At 41.2% G+C, this 10,812-nt stretch overlaps 1 protein-coding gene across 4 annotated transcripts in view; it reads left to right on the top strand.

Annotated features, from left to right (window-relative positions):
- Glmn (glomulin, FKBP associated protein) overlaps window positions 1-10,515 on the top strand; it is a 36,411-nt gene extending 25,896 nt beyond the window's left edge. For 3 of the 4 annotated variants that reach the window (XM_021162029.2, XM_021162030.2, XM_021162031.2), the window contains exons 14-19: window positions 1,234-1,318; window positions 1,758-1,864; window positions 2,453-2,516; window positions 8,722-8,845; window positions 10,054-10,136; window positions 10,352-10,515. In XM_021162029.2, the coding sequence (XP_021017688.1) occupies window positions 1,234-1,318; window positions 1,758-1,864; window positions 2,453-2,516; window positions 8,722-8,845; window positions 10,054-10,136; window positions 10,352-10,468 (580 nt within the window). In that variant the 3' untranslated portion in view covers window positions 10,469-10,515. The remainder of the gene's footprint in view (window positions 1-1,233; window positions 1,319-1,757; window positions 1,865-2,452; window positions 2,517-8,721; window positions 8,846-10,053; window positions 10,137-10,351) is intronic. The other variant, XM_021162032.2, reaches the window with a different exon arrangement.
- Window positions 10,516-10,812: the final 297 nt, after the last annotated feature.

The following is a 10,812-nucleotide window of genomic DNA, read 5'->3' as shown; positions in this document are numbered from 1 at the left end:
AGACCTTATACCAGAGTCAGGCCTAGCCTACACAGACTTAGCCCTTAGATCTTATACCAGAGTCAGGCCTAGCCTACACAGACTTAGCCCTTAGATCTTATACCAAGTTTCTTATTTTACTTATACTCTACCAAGAGATCCCTTTTACGTAGTCTTTCTTGGTAGCTTTTGGTCTGTGCAGTCAGGACAGAGCATCATGGTAGTGTGTCGGTAGCAGGACTGCCTCAGTTCATGGGGGCCAGGAACACAGGCATGGGTCAGGGGAAAGGCTTAGTGTCCCAATACCTTCTTCAAGCACATGTCCCAAGTGACCTAGGTCAGGGTTAGGGCTAGGGTTAGGAAGGCCATGATGCCTCATTTCCTAAGGTGCTACCAGGAGCTGAGAACCAGGATTTCCGCACATGAGCCTTTAGGGGACACTGAAGAACTAAGCCATTAACACTTATCAGGTTTCATTAAGCAAGTGAGCCAGCACTAGTCTTCTTTCACAGAGAACAGTTTTGAAAGTTTTTAGGTTATACTGGTGCTCATTCTCACCATGTTAAATTATTCTAACTATATCCATAAAAACGATTTGAATTTGGTTTAATAGACGTTTCTTGTTGGAGCGCTAAGGAGACAGCTCAGTGACTGGAACACCTTCCCAAGCATGGGACCTGTGAAGATCTCCAGAATCAATGTGAAAAACTAGGCACGGTCACACACACCTGTAGCCCTGGCTGGAGGGACAGGAAACAGGAGGATTGCTGGGGCAACTGTGCCGACCTATCTCACGGTCACACACACCTGTAGCCCTGGCTGGAGGGACAGGAATCAGGAGGATTGCTGGGGCCCACTGTGCCAACCTATCTCACGGTCACACACACCTGTAGCCCTGGCTGGAGGGACAGGAAACAGGGGGATTGCTGGGGCTCACTGTGCCAACCTATCTCGGGTTCAGTGAGAGACCATCTCAAAACAAGAAGGGGACTGACAGAACAGGACACCCACTGCTCTCTGGCCTCTGTGCACACACATGCAAACACTAAAAAAAAAAATAAATAAATAAAAGAATTGTCTTTAGACGCAGCTGTACATAAAATTCACTAACTAGAAAAAGCAAAACTATTACGATGACCTTATAGTTGCCTGGCCACACTGATAATTGTCTTTGCTATGAATTTTATATCCTTAAAAGTTATATAAAGCCCAGTTGAATTGTATAATCTTATGTGTTATAATTATGTTTTCAAGGTGCTTACTAAATACAAGTAATCACTCAGGTGTGGAAGCCTTTGTAATTCAAAACATCAAAAATCAGATTGATTTATCATTTAAGGTAAGAGCACAGGCCAGGTAAGGGGTCATTTACCAACTTACTTGTTCATGCGTGGCATATGTCAGTATGGTTGACTCATAGATGTCTATAATATTAAAGTATAATTCTCTATTTAAAAAAATAAACATGACTCCCACACCCCTGAATTTTGAAAACTTGTTAACTATAAACTTTTCTGGCTTATATGGCTTTTATTGTGCTATATACTTCAGAAAATAAAATTTTGAGTTGCCTCTGTATTTGAATATGAATAACCCCACATAGAGAAAAGAAATCACCAGTGTTCTTACACTGGCAGGATTTTCACACGCATCTCAAAGGGAATAGGCACATGGAAATGAAAGAGACAATATCTGTTAAGAGTCTAATAGTTTTTGTACTGTTGGGTAATTATATGAGATTTATCATACTATTACATAAACTTTATTTTGCTTTTCAGAAAACATATAACAAATGGTTTGCAGGAGCACAGCTGATCTCTCTGTTAGACCTGGTCCTGTCTCTCCCTGAGGGCGCTGAGACAGACTTACTGCAGAACTCAGACAGGTGAGGTGACCACCACTCAAGTTGTATTAGTCAGCTGCCTAAACTAAGAAATATGGTTTCCTGTGATTATATGATCTGTAATTAGTTCATAAAAGTATGTAAAGTTTCCTATTTAAGTTACTCAGTGACTTAATATAGAACAAAACCTCTTCTTTCAAGAACAATGAAGTCCTCAGCATTACAGAGATTTGAAACCACACTTTTGTGACTAAGAATCTCACAGAAACAGTTCATAAAGGACTTATGTATTTGGGCTTTGTTTTTCAGGTCCATTTTTTCCCATATAGAACATATTCTTAGTGCATTAGGATAGATGTGGAGAAGTGCTTGCATTTATAAACAAAGAGAATCTTGAAACTTGGGAAGAAGTGGTGGTCTTGAGGACAAGGGAAAAGTGCTCACCCTGTATTTCTGAACTTATATAAGAACAGTGGTAAGCAGCTGTTGTCAGACCACAGATGGGCGTGAACAGTTTCTAATGGCAAATGTGTGAACAATGGTATTTCCAATGTTTCATCTTGCTTTATAATAATTTGCAGTTGTTGATTACATAAACTTATACTGTAAATGATATTTTTTAATTAACAGGATTATGGCTTCATTAAATTTATTGAGGTATTTGGTTATCAAAGATAATGAAGATGACAATCAAGTAAGTGAATGACTCGGAAAAGAACCTGTGAGTATATTCAGAATGAGAAGGAGTGTCTGAGCTTTTCTTGAGTATCATCCTGAGCAGCATTCATTATCTCTGTTGAGCACCTGGTCCGACATGTGCCAGTTCCCAGGCACCCCTCAGTGTTTACATTCACCTGTCCTGTGTGCAGCTGCACTTTTGTAGCAAGTCTTGCTAAGCCCTCTTGGTAGAAAAGCCAGTCTTGCTTAGCCCTCTTGGTAGGTAAGCTGCGGGTTTTGTGCTAATTGACCTCCTGGAGCTCCACAAACACATAAACATTTGATCATCTTTCTCTGCTTGTGTACAGTTCTGGATTTTAATCTGAGTTATACAAAATAAAATTATCTGATATCACCTCATCAGACGTGACAAACGGAAGCATATTTAGCCCTAAAACAGAGTTTGTTAATGGCACTTTCTGAATGGTATGTAGGAAGCTGGGTATTATTAATAGCACTTCATTAGAAGTATTCAATAAATAGAAAGCTATTTGACGGAGATTTGTCATACAGCAAAATCACATTTACTTTTGAGCTCCTTTCCGCCTACTCCATTCTAATAATTGCTCTCCTATTACCTATAACCACATGAATCATGTTGCTAAAATGGCCTTTTAAAAAAATTAAAAAAAAAAAAAGCAATAGGAAGAATGAAAATAATTTTCACGTAAAAGTACCAGAGAGATCTTTTATACTCAGATAAGTCACAGCGTAGGCTGCGAAGTCTGTGAGGAGTTGCAGTACCTTTAGCAGATCTAGTGGACTCAGAAGTTTGACCTCCTCATGTCTCTTCATCCAGAAATATTTGATTACTATTATTCATTCTGGCTTAGTCTGTACTGGGTTTTTTTTTTCAATATTTTATTGTGAAAATTAAAATGTCCTGCAAAGGTGGAAGACCTTTACAGCTGCCCTCCATCTGCAGTGCCTGCTCCACCTGCTCCCTGTGTATCTGTCTCCCCTCCCATCCATTTTTGTTGTATTTTTGGTGCATTTCAAAGTACCAAAAGTCTGTAGACATAAGCAAATTTTGTTCCAAACATTTCAGCATATGTACCACTAGGCAGAGTTAAGTCTTTGTCAGCAGTTTTTCTGTGAAGTAAAATTACATAAATGATGTACACAGATTTTCAGTATGTAGTCATGAGTTTTGGTTTGGCTTGGTGTTACAGGAAATATTTAAAAAAGTGCACCATCCAATGACATAACCAGCTATTCTCTGCCCCGGCGGTCTCTGCTCACTGCCTTCATAGCTAGCCCCAGGCTGTGGTCTTCTCAGCTCTGGTTCACCTGCCTCTGAGCCGCTTGTACCTTTCCAGCCATACATCCTCTGCGGCTAGCTGTCACAAATCCCCTTAACCCAGTAACTCAAAACTCTTAAAGCTTATCATTTCAGTCAGTTTTATATATCAATAAATTCTCAATTCATAAGATGCCCACACAATAATTTTAAAGCCAACTGATAATGATACAAGCTGCCCACCAGATTTAATACGTTATCCCAGTCATTCTATCCTTTTATGATACTCTTAGCTACTTGTTGCTATTTAAAGCCACACGGAATCTGGATCGTCTTTTTCTCCCTCTATCTTTCTTCCTTCATCTCTCCTCCCTTCCTGACCCTGTCCCTGAAACTGTTAGCTCCACCTCCCTTGTCCAATCACAGGCTTCTTGTTGTATTAATATTTAAATTAATTGGGGGGAAATTCTGCAACAGTTTGGTTTGGCTTGAGTTTTCAAGCACAGATGTATAGATCTTTTTATCAAGTACAATCATCACTGAAGTCTTTCTCACTGTCCACCCATCCCTGATGGCAGTGGCTGCTGTCCTGCCAGGTGCTTCGGTCCAGTCTTCACAGTGCTGACAGAAGAACTCTTGTTCCCTTCTCATTAACCCTTCTCTTACAGGAACGATCAATAATTCCTGCAAGGGCAGAGGTCTAGGAAGGAATAGAAATTTTGGAATTAAACTAACTCTGATTCATAAAGGAACAAACAGAAGAGATACAGTGTCTATTGAGCGGCCCTGGTCCTTGGGTCTCTGGCGGGCATTCTTAGGGGAGGTAGGAGCATAACCTTGCAGTAATCAGGAAGGCTGAACACACAAAGGAGTTGATGTGATTTGCTTGACACAAAGCAGTCTCACTGATTAGCAATGATTGATGTAGTGGCTGTAATGTACACCTAATACAGGGTCAGAGGGTCTGGAGAAGGCAGGCAATGCCTGTTTTGACTCCATAGGGCCTTAATGTACTTTGGTGAGGACATTCTATAATGAAGCACACTCCTCATTTATAAGGCTGCCATACTTAATGGTTTATTCCCCATAGGGACCAAATCCTGGTTTTTGTTTGTTTGTTGCTGACACCATGAGAACTACCATACTAGGGAGATGATTAACAGACGCCCTTCCTGTTATGAAGCTTAACAGCCTGTCTGTAATGGGAACATTCCTCCTAAGAACAGTTCCAACAAGGAAAGGCAAACTTAGCCACCATGGCTAACAAATAATCCACCGCCTCCGTCCAGAAGGGATTGCCCTGTATGGTGGCACTTACAGAGCTGAGGAAGGGTCACAAGTTCCTGGCCAGCCTGAAGTGTGAAGCAGAACCCTGAACACAAACAAATACGATGGCTTCTGGCTTGGTTTACAAGTCACAAAGTGACACTGTGGTGTTCGGGCATTTCCCTCAGAGGAGCCCCTCCCAGTTCCTGTTTGTGCCCATTTAGGTGCGCTAAGATGGAGGTTAAAAGTCAGAGAGGCACCCAGGGAGAGTAAGAAAGCCATTCCAAGATGAAGACAGTAAGTGGACTCCTAAGAAGTAAGAATCCCTCTGACCAGCTTGAGTTTCCTTTCCAGAGTCCTGGCTTCCTGTCCCCATCCCAGCCACCTGCATGTTGTCAGCACTTTGTCCTACATTTCCATTTCCTGTCAGTTTCAGACTAACGTTTCTCATCTCTAGTTAATAGAAGTCACATTCTCTGCTGTTGGGATTCTGTAGGTAGTTATTGTTTTGGATTACAAGTTTGTTCTAAAATAGAGCCCAGGTATGCCATTTACCTTTGTCCTCTTCACTCAAACCCTCCCTAATGCCTGTTTATTCAAAATTAAAATGTGTTCAGTAGCACCGCAACTTAAAAGTGAAATGCGCACACACATGCACACAGAGTCTGCAGAGCCACACGGCTAATGGTCGCCCAAGTTCTTCCGAATGAAGTGGTATAAGTTTGGTGTTACCGCTTAATAAATGAGGCACGTGTTAGGAGAAAGAGCCAAGAGGGGGACACGGCTATGCCCTTTTCCACTTACTATGGTTGACTGTGTCTTTGTAGGGTTCCTACCTGTCCCAGAACCTATTTCACCATGATGTAGAAATGTCTAGTGGGGTTGGGTAGGCTGCAGTGAATTTTTAGTGTGTAGTTAAGACAGAACTCAAATATTGTCAGAATTGTTGAGTCAGTGACAGGTATGAGATGAGAGGCAGACAATTGCAAGGATTTCAAAAGTTAAGTCCTTATAAACATTGTAAAAATCTTTTTACTCTTTTTAGCATTTGAGATGAAAGAAATCTTAAACTTAATTCTTTTGTGCTTTAGAGAGACCTGGTAACTTTCATGTAAGACAAAGAATTTTTCTTCCTCCATAGCATCTTTACTCCTACATGCTTCTAAAAACAGTACAGTTCATTATAGAAAAGACTGGAATTATGCTGAACAGCATGTGAAGGAAAATTTCTTTAGTCTAATTTTGAAGGGTGTTTTTACTACTCAATGTTTTGATATTATGGACTACAAATTAAAATAAATTATTGCCCCTAGCTGGATGCCATGGCTCCTGCTTATAATTACAGCCCTGCAGAGGTGAGGTCAGCAAAGAAAAGGAAACTGCAGTGTGTATACAGTTAGACCTTTGCTGCTGTTGTAAGCTCATGCATTATTATTACTATCATCATCTTAGTGTGTGTGTGTGTCCATGTGTGTCCACCAATGGAGGTCAGAGGACAACTGTCAGGAATTGGGTCTCTCCTCCTATCATGTGTCTCCTAGGATCAAACTCAAATTGTTAGAGTTGGCAGTGAAGGCCTTAACCCACTGAGCCTTTCTGCTGGCTTCTTGTCCATGCTGGCCTGGAACTTGCTATGTAGCCAACAATTATCACAAATTCTGGGATTATAAAACCCTTGTACAGGTTGAATAGGGAAAATAAAAAACAGGCCAGTTTGTGAATTCCATTTAGAGTTGTCTTGCCTTGACTATAAGGATTTTTTCATCTGTGGGAAGGATGTGCCCTCAGGAGGGCTTTGCTCAGTTCTGGAGGGCACTTGAGAGCAAGGGGGAACTAGCATCCAGACTCCCACCTCATCCCCGCTCCTCGTCTAGGGCAGCCCAGTGAGATCCAGCAATTACAACTCAGTACTTACTCGAGTTTGGTTTTCTAGAGTGGGTCTCACTGGGTGCCTCTGGCTGGCCTAGAACTTGCCAACATCATACACACACACAGACACACTCACACACACACTTTATATTAAGTGTCATAGATATAAAAAGTGTTAATCACCTGGTTATGAATTAATTGCTACCTCTTGAGTAAAGAGGACTTCAATTATAACTAATACTTTCTTTTGAATAAATATGGGAAGGTATTTCCTTTTGATAAAGCTAAGTATAGGTGAAAAAAGTGTTCCCCTTGGGAACTTGAGAGAGGTTCAGTGGTTAAGAGCACTGGCTATGGGCTGAGTAGTTGGGCTAGGTAGCTGGGGCACACACTTTAATCCTAGTACTCAGGAGGCAGAAGCAAGCAGATCTCTGTGAGTTCAAGGCTAGCCTGGTCTACAGAGTAAATTGTAGGATATCTAGGGCTGTCCTATGTACAGTGAAACCGTCTCAACAAAAATAACATACACAGTGCTACTCTTGTGGAAGACCTAGGTTTGATTCTCAGTGCCCACTCTAATCTCAGGAGATTGCATGCCCTCGTCTGGTCCCTCAATGCATAAATAAGGTACACAGACATGCATGCAGCACATTTGGCTGTCAACAATAACCTGATCAGCCTCGGAAGCAGCAGCTCTAGTGCTTAAAAGATACAGGTAAAGGAAAGGGGGTAGTTTACATTAGAGGGGGACAGATGTGGAGGCAGGAGTTAGCCCGAGAGGACTAGGTGGAGAGAGGTGTGAACAGATGTGAGAATATGGTTCTCAGGCGTGTACGAATGAAAGCCCAAAACGCACATAAAGAACAGCGTCGCTACACCACAGTCCTACAATGATCGCTACACCAAGGAAATGAGGACCAGAGCTGGCAGGGCGGCTTTGTGGTGCCGAGCCTGAGCCAAGTGATACGGAAGGAAGAGAATCAACATGGCAGAGTCGTGTTCTGATCTCCACGCAGGATGTGACCTCAACACGCACACTAAACACATCAGCTGGAAACAGGGCTCAGCAGGTCGAGTAGCCTGCACACAGGCCTGATGACCTGAGCCCAGTCTCTGGATCCCACAAGGTATTAGGAAAAAGAACCAACTCCAGACTGTCCTTTTGACCTCCACATTTACACCACAGCGTGGCACCTCCACACACACACACACACACACACACACACAAAATAAATGAAAAGCAGGGATCACACACCCGTCACCCCTTGTTGACATTATACTTTTCCGGGCACTTTGAACGTTTTTCTCTTTTAAATAAAAAGCAAGCCATGCTATATAAGTTTCTTTCATTCAACAATATTTATTCAAGAAAAAGGTAATGGCTATGTAGTTTTCCATTATGCAAATATGTCACTACTTAACATTTTCCTGTTATGAGACATATTCTTGCATTCTCTTTCATTAAACATTGCTTTTAAAGACTTGTCTACAATGCAAGCATTACAGATTAATCTTTGTTTTTCCCAGGATAAATCTATAGATGCTGTGTGGACTAGATAGGTATATTTTTGAAGTTTGAATTTATATCTAGTTTCTTGTTAGACCTCTGCATTTCCCAGCAGTGTAAGAGAAGTTGTTTAAAAGATGTGTGTGTGTGTGTGTATGTGTGTGTGTGGTGGGTACTGCTGACTGGCACATCAGAACTCACTGCAGAGCAGCACAGTGGCACGGTCGTCGTTTCTCATAGTTGGTGGATGTTTATTAACTGAACCAAGTAACTAATTTGTTCATTAAATCTTTTGAACAGACTGGATTATGGACAGAACTTGGAAAAATTGAAAATAACTTTCTGAAGCCACTTCATATAGGACTTAATATGTCAAAAGCACATTATGAAGCAGAAATTAAAAACAGCCAACAAAATAACCAAGGTTGGTAATATGCAATCTTATTTGCCATTAGGTCTAACCATTCAAATTCTGGAATGAGCATATTTTTTAAATATTTATTTTATGTGTACTATATGTGTGCATGAACCTGTGGAGGTCAGAAGAGGTTGCTTGATCACGTGGAACAGGAGTTACAAGTGCTTTTGAACCTCCATGTGGGTGCTGGGAAACACCCCAGGCTCTGTATTAGAGCAGTAAGTACTCTTAGCCACTGAGGCATCTCTATAGCCCCAAACTATCACATTTTAGTACATGTTCACTTTATGCAAAAATGAGGGCCATAAAAGCAATATTTGTGTAATTAAAATGACTCTTAGCCAGTACTGAAATTGGGTTAATGAAGGCTTAAACCACATTGAAAGTCTCTGTGTTTAGAGCCCCAGGCTCTGAATGTGAATGGGTATATTAGAAGCATCTCTCCTTGGGCCCGACTGCACTCTCTTATATCACATGGTCCACCCCTCATTGTCCCAGAGTAAATTTGTACAAATTGTAAAAAAGAAATATAGATTCAGAATTACTTCTTTAAAGTTGGCAATTCTGGTATAGTAATCTTACACTCCTTATATAGGCTCTTGAGTATACTAAAGAAAAATGTTTTTTGTGCCCTATACATGCCAAAATAAAGTGATTTCTCTGAAGTCACATATCGCTTAGTTCTAGTGCTTAATTTTATTTGTTTATAACAAAGTATTACCCCATTGGCCCATTTTACAATTAGTAACAATTAAAGTAGTTTATCTATGTACAATTAAAATGACAAGATAGCTCAGTGGGTAAAGGTGCTTGCCATCAGTCATGCCCAAAACCTGGATTCAATCCCTGAGACCCAAGTGGTGGAAGAAGAGAACCAGCTCCTCCAAGTCACCCTCTGACCCCTATGCATGCACCATGCCACACATGTACACACAGAATAAATCCATGTCATACTACACATGCACCATGCCACACATGTACACACAGAATAAATCCATGTCATACTACACATGCACCATGCCACACATGTACACACAGAATAAATACATGTACTACAGTCTGAGAGCTGGGGCTGGGAATCAGCAGCATTGGCCTAGTATGTTCAACACACCGTGGGTTTGATCCCCAGTCCTACACACACACACACACACGGTGCTGACACCCTCCAACTGTTGTAATGTCTAAGTGTGAGATGCTTTATTTCTTCCCTACAGTAGCCTCGATGTGTAAAGGTGTTTGTTCCGTGACTGTAGGTGGAGAAGAAATCCCTACTATGCCTCCTGAAATGCAGCTTAAGGTAACCCACAAATTTTAAGCTATCTCCAGCCTAAGTCTCTGGTATGCTTTGTTTTAGAGGCAGCACTAATAACACAGATGCCTGCTGGGGTGGGACCCTGGGCCTGGAACCCCTGCAGTGGCGAGTCTGATGCAGGAGGACTGTGAGCTGAAGGCTGGTCTGGGTTGTTTTAACACGAGACCAGTGATGACAACGTGATGCTCTTGGCTTTTCAGGTCTTACATTCCGCTCTCTTCACATTTGACTTGATTGAAAGTGTTCTGGCTCGAGTAGAAGAACTCATTGAAATCAAATCAAAGTCTACCTCTGAAGAAAATGTTGGGATAAAGTAAAGGTTCTATTTCATAAATAAAAACCAACAAAATGCTGTTTTTCATTATACTTTATACTACCATAAAAATATTTACAGAAATTTTACTACTAGAAAAATTGCATAATTCTTTTTAATAATACAGGTTTTTTTTTTTTGGCTTGTCAGTTTCTGATACATATCAGTAGTAAATAGTCTTTGCTTTTAAAAGCCTGGAGAGATCACTCAGTGGTTAAGCTCTCTCCAGCCTAAAGTCTCTGGTATGCTTTGTTTTAGAGGCAGCACTAATAACACAGATGCCTGCTGGGGTGGGATCCTGGGCCTGGATCTTCCTGCTCTTCCAGAGAACCTGGGTCCAGTTCTCAG

This window comes from Mus caroli, chromosome 5 (genome assembly GCF_900094665.2).
Source record: "Mus caroli chromosome 5, CAROLI_EIJ_v1.1, whole genome shotgun sequence".
NCBI lineage: Eukaryota > Metazoa > Chordata > Mammalia > Rodentia > Muridae > Mus > Mus caroli.
This window is presented reverse-complemented; position numbering and strand designations above follow the sequence as displayed.